Here is a 23,045-nt window from a genome sequence, read left to right as displayed (position 1 = left end):
ATGGTTATTGATCCTGGGAAACTGAGCTCTAAGAAATAATAACATAATTTCACTTTACACACACTAAAATCCACCTTACACTAAGGAATAAAAAGTCATAGAATGATTACCACAGAATCCAATGGCTTATTACCTAGTATAATTATTACCTAGTATAATTCAAGCCTTACCAAAATACAGTAAGTTTCTCTGAAAAGCTGCTAATTAGTCATTTTACATTTTACCTCAACTGAACATAGACCTGTCAAACACCAAACAAAATCTTCTTTCCAATGACTTTAGTGTGTGTGTTAGTGTGTGTGTGTGTGTGTGTGTGTGGACCAGTCTCTACCCACTTCTGATGGTTCTGCTGTGGTTTTATATGATGCAGGGTTGTTGTGAGGATCAAATGAGAGAATATTTGTAAAGCATTGTGCAAACCATAAAGGGTTATATAAATGCTAGTTATTAGCATCATTATTATTCTATAAATCCCTTGCAATTTTTCATTGTCATGGTTCTACCTAAAGCTTGTTTTTCATGCCTTCTGATGCCTGTGTCTTGAAGTATTTACCACATGAGTGTATAATTCTTGATAACTACAGAGAGCCAGATTTCACATCAATGTTATTGGAAGGGTTTGACCCTTTTGGCCCCTAACAAATCTACGGGATATAAGTGGCAAGAAAGAGAGACAATGAGATGAAAAAGTAAGATCATTCTGTGTCCCACTTAGATTGAGTTTGCACCTAAGGCCTTTTCAGGGGTAAGTGAATCACGGAACACCTTAGAAAGGATCCAAGACTGTTTCTTCACTTCCACAGGCTTCCTTAGGCTTTAACGCATAATATATCTGATATTTTCTTGATTGCACAGGCAGATATTAACTCGTGATTAAAAGCTTCTTATAAAAAGAAAACACTTTAGCAAGTACTGTGCATTCTTTGTAGCTCAAAGAACCTCGCTCATTTTTTTGTTATGTGCTAAAGCATAGGAAATCCTAATGTAAAAACAATGTCCAGGAATACTCTGGTCACTTGGCTTAAGTCTGCTTCAGAAACATTGCCAAAACCTAAATAAATTGTGATGTGTGATCGTAAAAGGAATATTATTGCACTATCAAAAAATGAATATGAATTCAGTGAAGACTGATGTCAATTGATGCAGAGTAAAACATGCAGAATCAGAAAAACATACACATATTGCTGCAACAATATAAATGGGAGGAACAACCACAAACTTGAACAATGTGCATTTATAATGACCAGACTGGGACCTAGGGAAGAAATGAAGAAAATACACTTCCCTTCTCTCTTTGCAAAGGAGGGGAACGTGTACTATCAGACTCTTGTCTGATTGTCATCTTGCTTAGTTTTACTTCACTAATTTTTTTCTCTTTCTTTTTGTTTTTAGAAGCATGGCTCACTGGAGAGGAGGAGGAAGGGATATATTTGAAAATGAAGGGAGTATAAAAACAAAAAAATTTATACAAATGATTAGAGAGATATTTGCAAAAGAAATAAGGAAGCTAAAACTCTCTATACGTTAGAAAAAAGGCTCCAAAGTTTTGAGAGTCAAATGTTTATTTCTAACAAAGAAAGAAAATCATCAAAGATCAGAAATCCAGAAGCAATGTATAACTGTAAGACCCAGCTTAAGAGATGTCCCCAGTTCTTACAAAACTAAACAAAATATTTGGATATCCTTCATGTAATCCCATGGGATTTATGTTTAGGATAACAAACTTAGGGAACTTAAGGAGTCATTTAGAGTCTGAAAGACAAAATAGTTTTAAAAAGAAAATTCTACTATATATCCTCAAATGAAGAACCATATTACTACTGAATCATGATTTCCACTACCTCTATGAGTTATTCATACCAAAAAAAAATTTCATAATCTAACTACATTTATTTCAAATTATCTTCATTTTTAGAAGGGTTTGGAAGAAGGAAGAAGTACTAGATTTGTGATTTCATCATTGGCATAGGGATCTCTAGAAAAAAACAACTCTCCTTACCAATGCAGATTGTAATTTCCTCTGGTAATTTATAGCCTTAGATGGTTATTGAGAAGTGGTTTGCTGAGTCACAGAGCTAGTGTCTAATACATAAATGCTTATTGACTGATAAAAAGTTATGATCATAAACACAAGATCTTGATTTTTTTAAAAAAAAAGATAACTAGGTAAAAAGTCGGGGATGACTTCAGTGGGTTAGTGGAATAACACCAACAAAAACAGAAATGATTTTTTTAAAATGCCACTGCTTTCTGGAGAGCTGAGCAAAAATCCAACAGGCAAGTGTCAGAGTAGCAACAATGGAGAAAGACTAAGAGGATATGTGTGCTTCTCCTTGTGTGTTTCTGATGGTTTGTCAAACTCCTTTGACCCAAGAAACCATTCCAACAAGGTCACATCTCTTTCAGTTGTCCACATCCTTGGATTTTTCTGTCGGAAGGAAGATTTTGTTTTCTTTGGGCTTTTTCTTCCTGTAGCAATCACACACAAAGCAAGACAAAATCAATCAACCTATCATTAAAGCAGTAGTTTGGGAATTGGAAAGGAGAATGAGTCATTCAGGGAGCAAAAAAGAAAGAACTAAAATACAACAGACAAAGCAGAATTCTTAGAATGACTTTGTAAATGGTAACGATAATAATAATAGCAGCTAACATTGAGCTTGAAAGTTTACAAGGCATTTTATATGTAGTCCCATTTGATCTAATCACAATTTTTTTCAACTATTTTTCTGTAGAGTTTATAGATATCTACTTTCATCCTATTAAATAGTTAAAGACCTTAATTTAGAAAGACCAAGGTCACCCACTACATCCTGAGCCATCACCAGTCATCTTGATTTTTGTCTTGTCACTGGATTTTGATGACTCTGGAGGAGAGAGTGAGATGAATGCCTTTGTATAGCTCTGCCTCACTGAAATCTGATTCATGTAAAAGTCAAGACATCATTCTTGTGAAGTCATTTGTCTTCTCCAAAACGGAAGGACAAATAATAACACATGAAATATCTTTAAGCCAGATGTTTCATTGTCCTTTATAAACATCATGAGGCATTTTCAGCTGGAACCTGTCCAGAAAGAATGGAAAGGCAGAGTATTGAACATGTTTTCCTGTGTCATTGGGGAGGGGGGTGCAGGGAGGAACAATTGGAGAAGTATTACCATGAGTGAATGACAGCCAAGACAACATTTAGAAAACTCAACCCTTGGGATGTCAGCACATTGTCACACTGATAGAAAGTGCTCATACTCAAGGGGAAAGGAAACATAACCTCATTTAACTTCCCTAGCAAATCAAATCAACAAATATTTATGTCCTTTCCCTTGGCATTTTCCCTTGAAAGAAAATGGAAAATGATCTCTTTAGCCATGGGTTGAGAAGAATTGATATGGATTTTTTATTCCATTTCTGAATCATTCATTTGATCCTTTGGGACTATCAGAATGAAACGGATGAAATGGCCATGTTAAAACATTAAGAAATAACGACTGAGTCATTAAAGGAGGGTCAGTACCATGGAAAGGGTGATGCACTTGGGGTCAAAGGACCTGGCTTTGAATTCTGGTTCTGATGTTTACTGTCTATATGACCTTAGTCACTTTAGTCACTTTGTCTCTTAACTCCTGATTTACCACATCGGTAGAATAAAGGGTCGTGACTGGATGACCTCTAAGGTTGCTTCCAGCTCTAGACCAATGATGCAACCTGTGTTCAGATTCTGCCTCCAGCACTAACTAGGCAGTCGGGTAGTCATTTTATCTCTGATCCACAATTTCCTCATCTATCAAAGGAAACTACTTCCCAGAGCTGTTATGAGGACCGAATAAGATAATGTATGGAAAGTGCTTTTCAAACCTCATAGTGATATATGTTAGCAATTATCATTAAAAATTATTTCTAGGTCATACAACAAAAAGACATATGAATTGAAGAAAGATGCATTAGCATCTTACTTTCCAGTTTGCCCTCAGTAAATTTCAGAACAAGGGCTGGGGAAGACACCATAAGGGACCACAGAAGGGATCTCCAAGGCCATCTAGAGTAGCCCACTTCTGTGTCACACACAAGAAAGATGCTAAGAAGTGAGTTAATCATTAAAATAGAAATTCTTCTATTCTCATTCTCCCACAACACATCACCATAGAATTTGCATGACCTTCCAATGATATCATTAGATATATATTGTTCTGATAGAAAAGTTGAGAATTTACTGTCGTCTTCAATAAATTCAGTCTCTCAGTTCTAATGAATGAACTCATTTCTAGAGAGCTGATGGGGAAACATACATCTTTTTCAAAAGACAAGTAAAGGATTGAGGTGTGGAATATGATATATGCTATCAGATGTCACTGTATCTGCTGAGTTTTAGTAAATGTTTTGTTACAAGGAGGTGTTCATTTTTGAATAATAGCTATAAAAACAAAAAGTAATAATGAAGCTTTTTAAAAGATCTCAATCAGTATAGATGAAGGAATTGGAATAACTCTAAAAATTGAAGCAGAAGGTCATTTCAAAAATGTTCCCAACTCAGAACTTAGTAAAACTTTTAAGAATGTAAGCTCCCTAGTGCCTGGCACATACTTAATAATAAATGAGTAATGATAAATTAATATTATAAATAATATTACATTCATCTTGATAAATGTTTATTAACTGATTGATATAATCTCTCTACATACTCACATTATAAATACTGTCTTTCCCCACTTTGACACATGCATTCTCCTTTGAAATACTAAAACCACAACTACTTTTTCTGGGACCTGAAAGATAAGCTTCTTTTGAAAAAAGATATGAAGTTTCACAAACATTTGGGGTCATTCTCAAAGCAGATCAGAGGGATTTTGTTTTGTTTTATTTTCCCACAGATTTATAGCCTCCTATAAATCAGGAGGAAACCTACCCACTTGGAGAAAACAAAAATTCTCAGTGAACTTTCTCACTCCGTTGCCTTGATTGCAAACGATTGCCATCCATCAATGTACGTTCCTGCCTTGACACAAAGACAGCTCCACCCTCTCTTCTCCCCGACCCCTTGCCCCATATCACTAATGGAATTAGATAGAGACTCTTGTCTCCCTTCTCCACAAAGGAAGCAGAGAACCAAAGATTCAGAACTTAAAGTCTGATCCTTTGCAGATGGCATTTTTGATGAGGGCTTCCTGTTCATGGGGACCACAGTAGTAGCATCTCACCTCAGGTTCTCAACATCTTCAATGGTCTCCGGTAACGTCTTCCCCTTTGTCTCTGGTAGGAGCAATATCATTCCACTGGCAACCATGCCAATCGCAGCTTCAAACAAAGCACATTTAGGAGAACCAATGAGCAGCAGATATTTCTGAAATCATTTTAGATTTGATGATAAAAATGTGGATCACATATGAACTATTGTATTTAGACATTTAAAGTTTTATCAGGCCCTTACACTAGTTCCATTAAATTAATTAAGGGGGCAAGGAGGAGGGCTGAACCTCACCTCTTACCTATGAATTAAAGTCACTGAAACAAGGTGTGAGGAGGAGGGTATGTAGTGGATAAGAAAGTTTTACTTGTTCCTTCCCTCCAAAAGAGGACTTTTATGATAACATACAAGGAGATAACTGAGACAGTTTGGGGATTAGAAGAGGCAATTTCAAGTTATTTTCTCCCTCTCACATAATGAGGAAGTCCTCTAGCAACCTAAATGCTAGGAAATCAAACCATGGAGTCTGATACCTCTTGTGCATCCTTACAAGTCCAAGGCTGGATAAGCCAATATCCTCAACATAATTCATCACACTCAAGGGCAGCTGAGCATAGAAGGTCTGGCATGTCTGAGCCAATGAAAGTTCTTTGCATGCTTGGCCTTAACATTTAGATAGGCTCAAACCCAAGAGGTTTAGACAGCTCTAAAAAAGGCTCACCCTTGCTCTCAGCCTGGCCTTCCCTGATACCAAAGCAAGCAATAAAAAGGGACAAAGTCAAGGCTCCAGAACATGGCCCACAGCCTATAAACATCTTACTTTCCAATTTGCCCTCAGTAAATTTCAGAATCAGGGCTGGGGAGGATGCTTGGAGAAGGGATCTCCAAGGCCATCTAGAGTAGGCCACACCTGAAAAGCCATCCCTTCCGTGACACACACAAGAAATGGCCAGCCAGCCTTTGCTTAAAGATCTCTAAGCAAAAAGAAATCCAAGAAACAGAGCCCTAAGGCAGCCAGTGCTACATGTGAATCATGGCAATCGCTGTGGAGTTTTTCCTTCAATCCAGATGAAATGCGACTCTTTAATCCTAATTTTGCCCCCTAGGGATGAACAGAATAAAGCTAATCTCTCTTGTGCCCTAAGAACCCTGCAGATAGCATCATTATCATGGACCCAGCACATCTTCTAGTCTCTGGCTAAATATCCTCCCTTCTCTATCTTCAATCTAAATTAGCATCAGCTAATGAGGGAAAAATTAATATAATAAAGGTAATAACCACAAATTATGATAACCCATTAATAGTCTTGGTAGGGAAGACTGGAATATATTCATAGTCCACTGTGTATCATATTGTTAATAATTCTTTAAACATGGAGTTGATCCTAGTGCTTTAGCATTTTAATTTATAGATGTCTTAGAAAACACTGCAATGTTACTTACTATGGTTACCAAATATTTGAATGTAGTGAAGTAAACAGCAAGAATATTGCACAACTGAGGAAAATATCCCAACACTGTTGCCATATGTAAGGCCCTGCTTACTGTAGAATTGTGTGTGCTTCTCTGGAGTGTTTGCATGTCAATGAACTCAGGTTAAAACAGTAGGCAACTTGAAGGGGAAATAAGGAAGTAAGGTAAGGGTTATATGAAGTCTGAAAGCTGGCTGAACCAGTTAAGGGGAGATCTGCCTTCAAGCTGTGCTTTGGGGAGGTGGGGAGGATGGGAAAGGCAGGGAAGGGATGCCAAAAGATCAATCGATTTGTCAACAGAGGATGGACCTTCTTTTGAAGTGTAGCTTGTGCCACTCACTCCCTGAGGGGCCTTGAGCAACTCATTGCCCTTTAGAGTTGGACTAGGTGACCTCAAGTTCCTGTCCAGCTCTAAATCTGTACTCCTATGACTCCTGACCTATGCTCCTTCTAGCTAGTTCTATTCATACATGAATCTCAGGTCTCTTTAGTACCAGGGAGCAGGGCAGCTAGAAGCAGCTAGGCAGCATAGTGCAACTATCTGTAAAGCAGACAGCTGGATCAGAAGTCAGGAAAACCCAAGTTCAAATCCAGCCTCAGACCTTCATTATCTGTATGATCTTGGGCATATCACACAGCCTCTGTTTGCCTCAGTTTCTTCAACTGTAAAAGGGGTTGATAATACTATTTGTTTTATAAAGATCAAGTAAGATAATAATATTTGTAAAGGACTTTGTTAAGGGATTGACGTGCTTAATAAATGCTTGCTTCCATATTCCCTGCAGCACTGACTGCCTCGATGAATGACTGCCCAGGTAAGGAGGGAATAGAGTAAGGTAGGTTCAAGGTGTATATAGGTAATTGTAAGATCATGCAATTTTAACCCAATCATACTATGTAGTCAAAGAACCTGGGTTCAAATCCCTTACTAGTCATGTCACCTTAGGCAACTCACTTAAGCCCACGGGGCCTCCATTTCAGCTGAGGAGATTGAACTAAAAACCATAACCAGAGAGGTTAAGTAATTTGCCTGAAGTCACGTAGTTAATTTGTGACATAGATGAGTCACCCAGTGAAAACAGGTGCTAAATTTGGGATTAGCAGACAAGTTCAAATCCTGGCTTTGCCTGTTAGTATTTGTATGACTGGGCAAATCATCTAACTCTCAACCTCAGTTTCCTGGTTTGTATAAGAAGACAGTCAAACTCGATGACCTATAAGTTCCCTTCTAGTTCTAAATTGATGATCCTATGAATCCAGGTCTCTTGAATCCCAATTCATCACTCTTTGCACCATAATACATTACCTCTTTCTAATCTTACTTCTCAATATCCTAGGGACAACTCTGTCTTTTGTTTCACAGGGAAAGGAGACAGAAGAAATAAGGAGAGGGTGAAGGAGGTGCCGTCCCACCTCTCACCCCTTTCTCCCTGTAAACAGCTAAAAAGACAGTGAAATCCATCTAGCTCATATACCTACCCAACTAGAGTTGGTAAATTTCTAATGATGAAGTTTGTGAGGGCAAAGTGTACTTTCTTCATTGTCCCTTCCCTCTGCAAGGACTAGCTGTCAAGTCACTTATTAAGAACCAGGGTCTCCCAGGTCTAAGAGTTAAGCCAGCACTCCAGAGTACCCAACAAAATACCCAAAGTATAGTTTCTCCACTGGAAAATTGTCTATGTTCATTTGCCTATTATTTTCTTTATTGAAGAACCTGTGGCTCTGAGAATTAAGGAATTTACCCATGGTCTTACAGCCAGAAAGTAGTCAAGGTAGGTTTTGAAACCAGTGCTCCTGTGGCCAAGTTCATCTCTGTATCCATTGCCCCATCTTTTCTGTCATTAAGGCATCACCCATCTTCAAGGCAGAAGCATTGTAAAAAGGATGCCATAAACGCAAACGGAAGAATTGTTCACGGTGAAATTTCAAGCATTAGCTGGGAAAATATTTGTGACAAAGGAGCCTACCTAGCAATACTCAAATCCTATCGTGGAGTCAAAGGACCTGGGTTCAAGTTTTAACTCTACTAATTATACCTATGTGACTTTGGACAAGTCACTCAACCATCTGAGCCTCAGTTTCCTCATTTTTTAAGAACAATGGTAAATAATAATCTTCATGAAGGAATAACAAGAAAGAAGGTTGGACACAGCACTCATGGCATCTGATGTCTCTGAACCAATGCAGAATTACAAGTTTAACTTGACATTTTAGTAAAAGATAAATTTGATCTTATAGGTATCACTAAGTTTTGTGAGTGGAATATGGCAATGAAAGAGTATACCTTATTCAAAATAAGTAGGGCCAATTAAAGGGGTGAAGAACAGCATTCAGTCTTAGGAATTAATATATCTAATGGAAATTCACAAACTTGGCAAAAGCAACTGAGCATAAAAGGAAAGAGAAACATTGTTATTAATGTCAGAGTATACTTGAAACTGTTAAGCCAGAAGGAGGAAACGCATGATGCTTCCTTCATTCAAACTGGCATAGAGAAAAAGGAAAGTAGAGATAGGAGACTTTAGTCATCCGAATATCTACTAGGAATTCACCCCACTAAAAAAGTAGATCATTGACAAATTCTCCATTTGACATGCTACAGAAGGTTGAACAATCCATGTGTTGAACTGTTACTGTGTACCTAATTCTAACCAAAAAAAAAAAACCAAGTTGATGAAAAATAGTAATATTTATCGTGACTAGCATACATAGAGTGCTTTAAGGTTTGCAAAGCGCTTTATAAATATTATCTCATTTTATCCTCCCAACAACCCCGGGAGGCAAGTATTATTATTATGATTATCCTCATTTTACAGAAACTGAAACAGACAGAGATAAAGTGACTTGCTCAGGATTATATAACTAATAAGTGCCTGTGGCTAGATTTGAACTCAGGTCTTCCTAACTTCAGGTCCAGAACTCTATCCAATGCAACACCTAGAAGAGGAAACAATTGGAAACTTGCAACATTACAGTTTGTTGCTGTAATCTACCAGGTCATTCTCTCTTTTCTCAAGTTCAGGATGTGATTCACAATCTACTTCTCCATCCCAAATCCTGGCTTTATACTTAGAGATTTCAAAAACACACTGATGTCCCTTCAAATGTCCTAGTCTCTCATTTCATCAATGACCTCAATTTCTATGATCCTGACTCCATCTCAGTCACCTACAAGGTTGGTCATGCATTAGACAGCACCATAATCAACAAATAACCATGCTAATACCCCCATCATCCTTAATTTTGAAATTTCTTTTTTTGGTAATAATCTACTATCCTTCCAACACTCCCTCTGCCTCATTCCTCTAAATTTATTTTTCCTCTTTGCCACCCTTTCTACCCCTCCTTACTCTCACAACTATTTCCTTCCTTCATAGCCTAACCAAATACTCAACTATGCATTAACCTCCACCCACGAACTCCTCCCTTTATCCTATCATATCCACATCTTACTGAATCCAAATCCTGACTCTTGTTATTATTCAACTGTGTCCAATTCTTTGTGACTCCATTTGGGGTTTTCTTGGAAAAGATAGTGATGGCAATGGGAGTAATTTGACATTTTCTTCTCCTGCTCATTTGAGAGATAAGAAACTGAGACAAACAGGGTTAAGTGACTTAGCCAGGATCACACAGCTAGAAAGTATCTGAACGCAAATCTGAACTCAGAAAGATGAGCCTTCTTGACTCCAGGCCTAGCACTCTATCCACTGTGCCCTGATTCACCCCCCATGATTTTATTTTTATGTTCCCATTCCCATGCTGCTGAACACCTCGAAGTTCTATAATCTGAGACTGGGACTAGATTCACTAGAAATGTTATTCATCTAACCTCAGCTGAGCCTCACTGCTACGTTGTGGTCTTTTTCTTCTTAATGACTACATTTCTCATTTCCAACAAGGTTTGTTCTAAACTTCCTTAAGTCGCATCAATGCTCTTCTTTCCCGTTTCTGGCACCTAAGGACCTCGTCTCCAACTTTACTGGATAAAACTGAAGCAATTTGCCCTGAACTTCCTCCTCTCCCTTATTAAGCATCTCAAACCTTCTCTACATCTCCCCTCCCTATCATCTGTTCATTTGCCCCAGTCTCTGAGGAAGAGATGTCCTTTTTGCCATAGCCAATCTATGGCCTTGTTCCCTGCCTCTTCCATCTCCTGTAGGTATTTGTCCTTTCAATAATTCTCTTCCCTTCCTTACCTCCCTCTTACTCCCTCTTTCTTTCCTTCTCACTCTCTTCTTATATGTTAGTTCCTTCTACAATGTCCATGTCTGTTGACATGTCCAGTTCTTCTCCTTTCTGAAAAAAATAACCCTCTACCTATTTATCATTTAGTCCTATCCATCCTCTCAAGCAATTCTTCAACCTCCTTTAACAGCTAAATTCCCAGAAAGAAATATCTAGACTTGCTTCCTTTACCTTCTTACCTCCCATTTACTTCTCACCTCTTTCAATCTGGCTTCCAACCCCAACTGACTGAAATTTCTCTTTCTAAAGTTGCCAATAGTCTTGTAATAGCTAAATCCAGTGACCCTTTATCAGTCTTCATCCTTCATGAATTCTTTGCATTTTTCAACCATCCTCCCTACCTTGGTTTTTGTTATATTTCTCCTCTCCTAATCTACTTGTCTAACTATTCCTCGTTGCCCTTTGCTGATTCGACATCCATTTCCCACCCCATAAACATTCAAGTCCCGTGCAATCTGTTCTCTCCCCTTTTCTCTCTCTACACTTTCTGTTGGCAATCTAATCTGTTCCCACGATTCAATTATATTCTCAATTGAAATAACTCTCAAATCTGTGGTAACCAGCCCTAATCTCTCTCATGAACTTTCTGAACTCCAGTCACACATTGCCACTTTCCTGTTAGACATCTCTATCTGTATAAATCACAATCAAATTTAAATTGTCCAAAGTAAAGCTACAAGTGAACTTTCCACCAAACTTCCCTCTATCGGTTGAAGGTACCATCATTTCTCTGGTCACTCAGGTTCAGAGTTTGTGTATAATCTTTGATTTCACCATTTCTCTCATGTATGTGCCCTCTATCCCTTACCCCTCAATATCCAATCAACTGGCAAATCTTATTGATTTTGGCAATACAATTTAAAAATTATCCTAGAAAAAGAAAAATAAGAATTTTTGAGCAATGGAATCATTTCTTATTTACATTTTTAACTCCTGTAAAGCCTAGAACAAGGTATCACAAGAGCATGACATGCTCTTAATAAATGTTTGTTAAACCAGTATTGAACCTAAATGGAAGACAAATTAAATTACAGACTTAAGGAATGTTTATTGCTCATGGTTAGGCTGTACCAACGTGGTACTTTTTAAGAAGGATAATGACTCAATTAATTTGCTGATTTAGTACTATACCAAATTACTCTTAGCTTACTTGATAGACCTAGACCCAAAAAAAAAAATTCATTTGAAGCAACCAAAGCTCCTAAATCTTAAGGGAAATAATGAGAAAGGTAGGAATGAAGGAGACATAGAACTTCCAGACTTAAAATTTTGTTGTAGAGCAATAAACATGATAACTATTTGATGGAGATTAAAAATAGGAAAGCAGATAAAAGGAACAGACTACATAAGCAGGAATTTGAAAGTAATATCAGAGCCCATTGCTCAATAAATGTAATAAAATCAATCCCTAGGGGAAGGACATCTTGAAAATTTGGCAAGCAATTTGGAAAAAAAATGGGTTTAAATCAGCATCTTATATCATATGCTAAAGTATTCCAAATGGATACGTGATCTAAATATAAAAAGTCATATCATTAAAAAATTAGAGGGGAATGGAAGGCAGTATTTTTCACATCTCTGACTATAGGGGGAATTCTTAATCAAATGAGAAAGAGAAGCAGTTATAAAAGAGAAAATAGAAAAGTTTGACTAACAAATGCAACTGAGACAAAGGAAATTTTCAATTGTGAGAAAAAATCTTTACAGCAAATATTTCTGATAAAAATCTAAGATATATATGTATATATATATATATATCTAAGACATATAGGGAAATGACACAAATATATAAGATCAAGACCCTTTTTCCAAATGATAAGAAGAAATATTAAAAGTTTTCAAAAGAATAACAGTGAACTATCAATAACCAAATGAAATATTGCTCCAAATAACTAATACAAGAGAAATTTAAAAATTCTGAGGTTTCAACTCACAACCAGCAAATTGTCAAAGATGACAAAATATGGAAATAACCAGTTCCAGAAAAGCTGTTGGAAGATGGGTACGCAAATAAACTGTTGGTATAACTGTGAAGTAGTCCAAATATTCTAGAAAATAATCTGAAATTATATAAGAAAAGTCACAAAACTGTTGATCTGATCCAGAGATTCCACATCTGGGCATATAATCCAATTTCTCCCTGCTCCAGCCCCTTCCCCACTCCCTGCCCCAGGAGGACAAAGACAGAAAGAATAAACCAAAATTTTCAGGGCAACACTTTGTATAGGAATTTTTTAAAAAACCAAACTAGAAATAAAGTTGGCATCCATTGTTTGGGGAACAATAAAACAAATTGTGATATATGAATATAATGGAGTATTATTAATTAATAAGTGAACATAAAGAATTTAGAGAAACATAAATTGATAGAGAGTGAAATAAGCAGAATCAGGAAAATCATTTACAACAATGTAAATGAAAGGAAGATGGAGGAGGGGGGTGTTGGACACTTTATAAATGTAATGACCTATAAGGAGAGGGGAGGAAAAGCACATGTTTTCTTTTTTTCTTCAGAGATGTGGGGGATGATGGATTCAGAAAATGGCACATGCTATCAGATGGTTGCTATATTAAGTTTTATTTAACTCATTCTCTTGCTGACATTTACATAGAAATGAGTGTGATAAAACAAAAGACACCAATAAAACAGACAGACAGACAGACAGACAGATAAATAGATAGATAGATAGATAGATAGATAGATAGATAGATAGATAGATAGACAGACAGACAGACAGACAGACAGACAGACAGAGAGGGATAGAGGGATGAATTCTGAAAAATCTAATGAGGCTATAAAGGTTGCTATCTGATGCACTCCAATTGTGAAAGGACATGTATATTAGATTCATATAATCAAGGACAAAGACAGAATACTGGCATAATCCTATAAAAATAATGCCAGGAGAGCTTTCCAAAATAAACCAAGACTGTGGAAAATGCTAAGGGCAACAAGAGTTTTTTAGTTTCTTCTATTTCTTAGTAGGACAAATAAGGTAAAGAAGACTTTTCTGCCAAGATAAATGAGAAAGATAAATGTTCAGTGAAGGTCTAACTGCCTTAAATATATTCATGTCTCTGAGAGTGAATGGATTACATCAGAGGGGACTGAAAATACTAGATGATATTATTGTAAATCTATTACTTCTTAACTTTGAGGAATTAATTATACAGAAAGAGGTGCAAAAAGATTAAAGATGGGCAAATTTCCTGACTTTCAAACATGTGAAATAAGTATACAATAGTTCAGAACCTACAAGATCTTACTTCAGCTCCTGGGAAAATTCTAGAATAAACAATTCAAGACTATAGGCAAACAATTAAGAGAGGAGAGAGTGATTCTCAGGACCCAGAACAGGTTCACTAAGAATAAGTGATGCCAAACTCCTCTAATCTCCCTTTGGTTTTTGGATAGGGTTACTAGAATGGCAAATCAGAGAATATGGTAGGCTATCTTAATTTTAGCACATTTGATCAACTCTCTTATGATATGCTTGTGGACAAAATGTAGAAACAGAGGCTGAATGAGAATAGTTAAGTTGACTTTTAGCTCATTGACCAATTCTACCCAAAAAATCAATAGATCACAGAATAATATTTTTATAGCTAGTATTCATATAACATTTTAAGTTTTGCAAAGCACTTTACATATGTTAACTCATTTGCTCCTCACAACAATCCTGTGAGGTAGACTAAACTATTATTTTCATTTTACAGATGAGGAAAATGAGGTACATATAAGTTGGATTGCTTGGCTTTAAGTGTCAAACAAAGGAGTTTGCATTTTATCCTGGAAGTAACAGGAAGTTACTGGAGCTTCTTGTTCAAGTGAATGACATGGTCAGACCTATTCTTTAGGAATATCAGTTTGGCAGCTGTGCAGAAGAGGGCATTCAGAGACAAGAGGCTGGATGTGGTGGCACCAATTAGGAAGCCATTACAATGGTCAGGGTAGTGAGGGACTGGATAAAGCTACTTATGGTGTGAGTGAAAAGAAGAGATTGAATACAACAGATCTTGTGGAGGTAGAATTGACAAGACTCAATAACCGAATAGATATGGGAATTAAGTAAGAGTAAATAATTGAGCATAGATTCAAGGCTTTGAACCTAGGAGACTGAAAGAATAGTGGAGCACTTCACAGAAATAAGGAAATAAAAAGGAGAGGGAAGATAATAAATTCTGTCTTGGACCTGTGAAGTTGGAGATGTTGAGGTAACCTCAGGATATTCATATAGAGACATGTACCATCTGGTTAGTTCCTATATTAACAAACTATTCTTGCTAACTAGTTGCTAAGTTCAGGGTTGTTGTTTTTTTCTATGCTGCTGCAGTATTGCAAGTGCTATCAGCACCCTCTAAATTTCAGTGCACCGAGGAAAAGCCACTGCCACCTCACCTTAGTTATGGTTCTGATGACTATCCTGGTTACCTGAAACTTCCCTAAGCTTCGTCAATCATACTAGGTAGAACAGAAAGCCCATGGCATTAAATGAAATCTTACCGAATAGGATAAGGGGTAACTCATGCCAAATTTCTGTCAGTCTGAAGACAATAAAGGGGGTTATGATTCCACCCACATCACACAAGGAAGAACAGACCATCACTCCAAGGTTCCTGATAAAATGAAAGAACAAAAAATATTAAGCCCTTTAGGTTACCCAGATGTCAAACTTATACTATAGTAAAGAAACCATCTATACTTTTGAAAAGCAGATATGATAATTGGTAGAAAATTACCACTAAAATGAGCTGAAAGCTTAATAAAGAATGGTTGCCTAATGATCAGGGAAAATTACACAAAAAAAACTCCACAATTCTGCTATGTACCTCATTATGTAACTTTGGACAAGACAAGAAACTTCTATAAGTCTGTTTCCTCATCTGGAAAATGATAATGGTAATAATACATATGTTACTAAGGCAATAGAATGCACTGAGAAAAGCACTGGATTTGAAATCAAAGGACCTATTCTCCGTTCCCAGATTTACTACCTGATGTGACTGAGCAGTTCACTTACTCTCTCTGGGTACTACCTTCTCCATTTTTAAATGAGACAAGCAATTGAACTAGATGAATTTCAAAGTCCCTTCCAACTCTGCATCCTATGATCCAAATTCACAATGTTGTAATAAAGAGTGTAACAGAAGTAATATATTCCCCAAAGCATAAAGTGCTGAAAAAATATGAGCTGTTATTATCATCCTACATTTTATTTATGTTTATTACTGAAACTTAAATACATAATAAGAAAAGAAACATTATAAACTTAAATATTGAAGCTTATATACAAAATAAGAAAAAGAAAAAATCATATACACAGCAGAACGTGAGAGGTTTAAAAATACATAGCAATAAATTTCCATTTCAAGAAAGCCTATATATTAAATACTACACATTGTGTTGAGCATCCTCGTGAAATCTAGACATCAGTATACTTTCTTCACAAATGTTCTAAAGTCCTTCAAGGGACTGGATTACTTGATTTTTCTCCTTATAAGACTAAGCTCTAGGAACCTTTGGATTTTTAGGATTTAAACAAGCCCTTGGGGACCAGTGTCTATGACAATGAAATTGTTTTGCTCTGCTACTTTTAGACTTCTGGCTCAGATCTGCAAGAGAGGCACTGAATTCAAGAGAGATTTTTTTGTTTTTATTTTAACTTTGTAAGTTTCCAGTCAGTCTTTCCTCCCATTCATAAGCACTTGAAAGAGGGATAGAGAGGAGGCAGAAAAATATTAGTAATAATAATTCACATTCAAATGATACTTTATAGTTTATGACATTATTTCTTCCCTACAACTCTGCAAGGTAGCTAGTCCAGCACTGTTATTCCCAATTTACAGCCAAGGAAACTGAAACTCAGAGATGAATTAAATATATTATAATAATAATAAAATAGATAACATTTACATGGTGCTTAGAAATTTGGAAAGCCTTGTAGATATTATTCATTAGACATGCGCAAAGTCAAAGGGCTAATCAGCAGCAGAACATGGACTCAATAGGTCTACTATACGCTATTGCTGTACTAGATGAGGGGGGGAGCTGGGGAGAAGGTTAATAGAAACAAAAATTGAAAGCAGGGATAGTCGATCACAGTTGACCATTATAAGTTCTTCTGGTTTTCCAGACAACTCATATTCTAAAAGACTCATGATGGAAAATGCTATCCCCATCCAGAGAAAGACTAATGGAGTCCAAATGCAGATCGAAGCATATTATTTTCTCTTTTTTTCTTCCTTATTGTTTTCCCCTTTGTTCTGATTCTTCTTTTACAACATGACTAATGTTGAAATATGTTTAATATGATTGTAGCCTATATCAGATTGTGTGCTGTCTTGGGGAGGGGGAGAAGAGGAAGGTAAGAAAAATTAGAACTCAGAATCTTAAAAATGAATGTTGAAAACTAAATATTAATTTAAAAGAAAGTTCACAAAGTGATAGCATAACACAGAAGATGTGAGCCTACTCAACGATGCTTTAATAAATGGACATAAATGGACTTTCCCCAAACTGACAATCTTACTAATAATAGGATTTTGTTTGTACCTTTCTGGCACCAAGTCCAAGTTCATTTGCCCAGTCATCTGCTCACTATGTGGCTTTCCAGAAGTCACTAAGCCTATCTGTGTTTCAGTAATATGGGGGATGATGTTTGAACAACCTACCTCACAGGAATTGATTTATTTTGGTACATATAATATAATGAATTATGGGCACTGTATAACCTGTAAAGGACTATATACATGTCATCTACTATGCATTATAGGTATTTGTATGATAGCTATAAGCTGGCTATGGCACATTTTCAGTGATGACCTACATGGGAGAAGGGATATACTAATCATGGACTGAGATCAAGAGATATGGATGAGCAGCTCAAGTGTGGCACTGATACTCACAACATGTTTAAAAAGAAAAAACCTTCATAAGAGCCTTCAGTAGCTCTATTTAAAAAACCCTATGGGAGAACATGGACAAGGATTATACAGGATTCGAGAAGACATGGATGGGTTGCTATCTGCATTAATGAAAAGAATGGTTGCATATCAGAGATCATGGATCTGAGATCAGTTATTTGTGTAAACGTTTTCTCTCCCATACTTGATTATAAAGTCCCTCAATTGGAACCATGTTTTCTTTATTATAGAATACCTATCATGGTGCCCTGGAACACAACAGGTCCTCAAATTTTGTCAAGTGAATTTTATTTTGTCCATTGAAACCACAGACAAACCATACAACATAAAATACCATATATGTGGAAGAGAAAACAAATTTATATGCACATATGTATACATACACAAATATATACATATATTATGGAAAGAAAGCAAGCACTAAACATAAGACATCTGTCCTCCTTGAAATCTAAGTACAAAGCATGAAATCTGAATAGCACCCAGGTTTTCCAACAATTTCACTAGCCACACCTCGCTCCGTACAGGTTCAAAGAAAATTACTCACCTAACAAATGTGGGGTATAGTTCTGCATTCACTAAACAAATCATCTGAATTGTAATAGTAATTCCCATCCTGCCAAGACATGTCAAAGTCACTGTTAACCAGTGTATATCTGGAAAGAAAATACAAAGAGATTCTTTGAAAGGTGAGCAAGGACTCTGCCCTTTGGGTTATATTCATCATGTTTTACTAAGAATACTTCATAACTGGGTCAGAGAACCTAAGGATTTATGAACTAAGAAACGGCCTCCTTGATTTCTTCAGAAAGATTTCTCCACTGATTCAAAGTAGCTAAGTAACACATTGAATAATATTGTATGTGAAGTCTGGAAAACCTGAGTTAAATCCTATTTCAAATACGTGATCAATTATTTACGAGACTATGAACTAAAATTTTGCAGAGACCTTAACGTAAGTCATATTTTGGTGTTTCTATCTATAATGTAGGGATAAGAATAGCACCTACCTCTGAGAGCTGTTGTAAAGACCAAATAAGATAACGCATGTGAATAATAGTAATAAATTAATTAACATATAATAATTATAACAGATTGATTATGTTAATAAATTATAATAAGAGCAATAAATAATAAATTATTATCATGATTATCAGGACTCAAGTGCCAAGTAGCCCTGAGAGTATGACCGTTCATAAGGTATAGAGAGGGTACTAGATATCATACCACCTTTTTTCCTTGGCCCCAGCTACCCATTGAGGATGTAAAACTTGGCTCATTCTGCTCAACGTTTCATTTGAGAGAGGAAATGGTGTCTAAGGAATTTCTTTACTCTGCTGAATTCAGCACACTCTAACTTCATCTGCCTTCTTTTCTTTGCTTTCTATCCAAGAAGGAATTTAATGGACAAATCAAAGGCTTGAGAACTCTTGATTGGGACTAGACAATGACCCAAACAGCAATCCACTATATCCATATGTAGGTGGCAGAAATAAGACATTTAAAATCTAGGATTTATAGGGAGATATTTGTTTAGAAATTCTGGACTGTATCATCTAGAACATAAAACTCCCTGATCCTTAATTAAAAATACAACCAATGCACTAGAGAAGTAAACAACTCTAGAAGCAGACTCTCTTCTGTGTTACAGAGTTCTCTAATGTATATTCAATTCTAAGCCTACACTAATTTGTCATCTAGGACAGTCAGGGCCACAAAGGCAACATGCACCATCTCAACTAACCTTTGGTTTTTCCCCAGCACCTAGCACAGTACCTACACACAGTAAGTACTGAATAAATGTTTGATTGTGCAGAATCCAAGAACTATAATTTCCAAAGAGAAACTACAGTGCCTACAGAAAGATGACATAGGGAAAATTAGTTCCTAATTTTTTAAGAGGGCTTTAATGTCATTCTACTACTTCTGCTTGGGTAATCACCATTCCAGGACACCCTCTGCTCTGTTTCCCCTCTTTGTGGTGTCTTGTACATAGGAGGTGCTTAATAAATGCTTACTGAATTGCTTCCTTCAACTTCTGTTTGAAAGAGAGAGAAGAGGAAGGGAATTTGTGGCTTTTTTTAGGGAAGGAATAAGCATTTATAAAATACCTAGTATGTGCCAGGCACTGTGCTGAGTGTTTTACAAGTATTATCTCATTTGATCCTCACAACAATCCTGTGAGGTAGATGCTATTATCCCCATTTAGAGTTGAGGAAACTGAGGCAAACAAGGTTAAGTGATTTACCTAGGGTCACATGGCCAGCAAAGCCAGATTTGAACTCATGTCTTTTTGACTCTAGGCCTAATGTTCTGCACCACCTAGCTGCCACAGAAAGGCTTGAAATTGAGTTGGGCTAAATTCCCTTACCTCCAAGTCTACCTTTTTTTTTTTGTCTATGCCTTTGATATCATTAGTATTGGGGAACTTTGGTCCCAGTTCTCCTACCAGACAATCAGCATCTGCTCTGTAACTTTTTAGCATTACAAAGTTGTCTGTGGCAACAGGATCACATAGTCATTATATGTTCAAAGGCAGAATTTGACCCTTGTCTTTCTCACTTCAAATCCAGATCTCTATTTACTACACCACACTCCTTCTGAAGCCCCAGATAACCAAGTTCTCAAGAATTCAAATTTTATGAGGCAGTTTCTAAAATAGTGTTCACAGAAACTATATTGAATGACCCGGGGTGCTACCAGGTCCAATAAACAGTTTATGAAAACTTAGAAAAATAACAAATTTATCTTGATGTTTATTTGAAAGAATTAGAATTGGCAAAGAATGTGGGAGGAGGTTTATTTGCTGGGCTTAAATTTGGGAAGAATTTGCCTGGCTCTATTTATCTTGGATTACAACAATGTGTCTCTGTTCTAGTTCCAAAAGCTTATCAAAGATATAGCGTGATTTCCCAAAGTGGACAAAAGGGAAGAGAATGAAAACAGACAACTCACCTTTGGGGATAAATATCATGACAAGGCAAATTACCCCTGCCATAAAACTTGAGATAGCCAAAGGGTAACGGCGTCCAACGTGATCAATGGTGAACATGATGATCAGGGAAGCTGGGAACTCAACCAGAGCAGAGTAGAAGAAATCCAGGTAAAGGTTAGCAGATGTGGCCCCCATGTACATAATGACACCCTGATAAAGCACAGAGCCTGAGAACCTGAACAAAAAAGATGCTCTAAGTTAAAGTTAGACTTTTGGAAAGATGAGAAATTTGTGGCTTTTTTTTTAAGGGAAGGAAAAGGGAATCAGCATTTATGAAGCACCTACTATGCACCATGCACTGTGCTAAGCATTTTATAAAAATTACCTCATTTGATCCTCACAATGACCCTGTGCTATTATTATCACCATTTTACAGTTAAGGAAACTGAGGCAAACAGAGGTTAAGAGGTAAGGTCACATGACTAGTAAGCATGAGTGGCATTTGAACTCAGATAATTTCAATTCCAAACCCAATGCTCTGTGTTCTAGAATGCCACCTTGCTGTCTCCTCATAGAGGAGAGAGATTTAAACATGATTTACAAGAACAATTGGGGAGAAAATTGGTATTAGATACTATTCAGAACATAACAGTCATCAGAGTGGAGAATTAAGAATAACTTCAGAAATTTTAAAATGGTTCTCAATGCTGAAGTTGCTCAGCACAGTACCTGGCATAGAGTAAACACTTTTAAGTAAATGTTTTTTATTCACTCTTATTCTCTTACTTTCTACATCCCATATCATTACTCACATCCCACATCATTCACCAGATATATTAATTCTACTCAATACGTTCACATATCAATGGTAAGAACAGTCACTAGCGCCCAAAGGAGAAAGCAACCCTGTATGGGGGAGTGGGGGAGGGGGAAGGACAGAGGGAGGTTGAAGTACCAGGTATGATATTTGACACCTTGAGCTCTCTTATGTAGCACACAGTAGATGCTAGACATTTTTCCTGTTCACTGTATCGTGTGAACATTGCAGTGGGTGAGCATTCTCATCATACCCCTATGTGGCTTCACCATATTGGTGATGCCATTGACCTAGACACTATCCTCCAAAGAACTGAAGACCATGGTTTGGCAGGATAGTATCAGTAGAAGGCCTCCACTTTAGGATATGCACATGGCACATTGGCTCCCATGTCCTTCTTTGGGGCCCAAAACGATGTTGGTCTACTTGGTACCAGAGACAATTCAGTCACCTCTTTGAGTCCAGAATCCCCTGGACAATGTATTTTCTCATGTTCACACATAATTAGCAAGGTATGTAGCTCAAGGTCAAGGTCACCTCCACAAGCTCCTGGTATGGGGCTTTCAAGGAAGTCAACAATTTGATCATTGGCTAAGCCACAAATGAGAAAAAAAAATAGAGGGTCAAAATCTGTGCCCCCAGGATTGGGGAGAAGGGGCTAGTGGAATAGGCTGTGGATTAAATGATCAGGACCCAAGGGATCCTGAGGGAAATAAAAGATCAAGGCCTGAAACCTTGCGATCAAAACAAAGTAAACCATAGGGCATGCCAGATTAAACCAAAGTATAGCCAAGGAGGAAAAAGCAGAATTCAAAGAAGCAGTCTGAAATAGAGGGACATGGTGAATTGGAGAGCATATTATGAAGGAAACTAGCAAGTGTCAGCAAAACCTGTTTGCCTTTTCATACCACTTACTTCCCCAATGTACCACTCAAATGGAGGCCCAATGCTTGTCAGGACTTCTCCTTACCCTGCTATATAAAATCAAGCTGATTCTTCAAAATTCTATAAAATCTGTCCCCTTCCTTGTGGCTACCACCCTAATACAGGCCACCATTATACCCTCCCCATTTACCACCTCAAACTAGTATGTGAGTTTCCCAACCAGCATTCCCACCTCTGATCTATTCTTCATATCACTGGCAAAATAATTTTATTTATCCATAGATCTGGTCCTATTACTCTCTGGCTCAAAACTAACCAATGACCTGCTAAACAAAGTTCAGACTTCTTAGTCATGTATGCAAATCCCTTTTCAATCTAACATAACCTTTATTTTCCGAAACCTTGATTTTATAAAAATTCATAAAACTTCAATTTTTCCTTTTAAAATACTCTATGCTAAAAGCCAACTAGACCATTTGCTTTCCCTCAGCATTGGACCCTGAAGTCAGAGGACTCCTGTCAAATCCCCCTGTCATTTATTACCTGTTATATTGATAAAGTATTTTTGCTTATTGTTAATATAA

At 37.0% G+C, this 23,045-nt stretch overlaps 1 protein-coding gene across 1 annotated transcript in view; it reads right to left on the bottom strand.

The window, feature by feature from the left end:
* Window positions 1-1,544: 1,544 nt before the first annotated feature.
* The window catches only part of LOC140522359 (solute carrier family 22 member 1-like), a 45,046-nt gene continuing 23,545 nt past the window's right edge, over window positions 1,545-23,045 (bottom strand). Inside the window, exons 7-11 of the mRNA XM_072637707.1 lie at window positions 20,780-20,994; window positions 18,372-18,480; window positions 15,405-15,517; window positions 5,194-5,290; window positions 1,545-2,469 (exon numbers count right to left, since the gene is read on the bottom strand). Of these exons, the coding sequence (XP_072493808.1) occupies window positions 2,403-2,469; window positions 5,194-5,290; window positions 15,405-15,517; window positions 18,372-18,480; window positions 20,780-20,994 (601 nt within the window). The 3' untranslated portion in view covers window positions 1,545-2,402. The remainder of the gene's footprint in view (window positions 2,470-5,193; window positions 5,291-15,404; window positions 15,518-18,371; window positions 18,481-20,779; window positions 20,995-23,045) is intronic.

The sequence above is a fragment of the Notamacropus eugenii genome, chromosome 2, assembly GCF_028372415.1.
Source record: "Notamacropus eugenii isolate mMacEug1 chromosome 2, mMacEug1.pri_v2, whole genome shotgun sequence".
Taxonomy (NCBI): Eukaryota; Metazoa; Chordata; class Mammalia; order Diprotodontia; family Macropodidae; genus Notamacropus; species Notamacropus eugenii.
The sequence above is the reverse complement of the archived record's forward strand: the minus strand, read 5'-3'. Positions and strand labels throughout refer to the sequence as shown.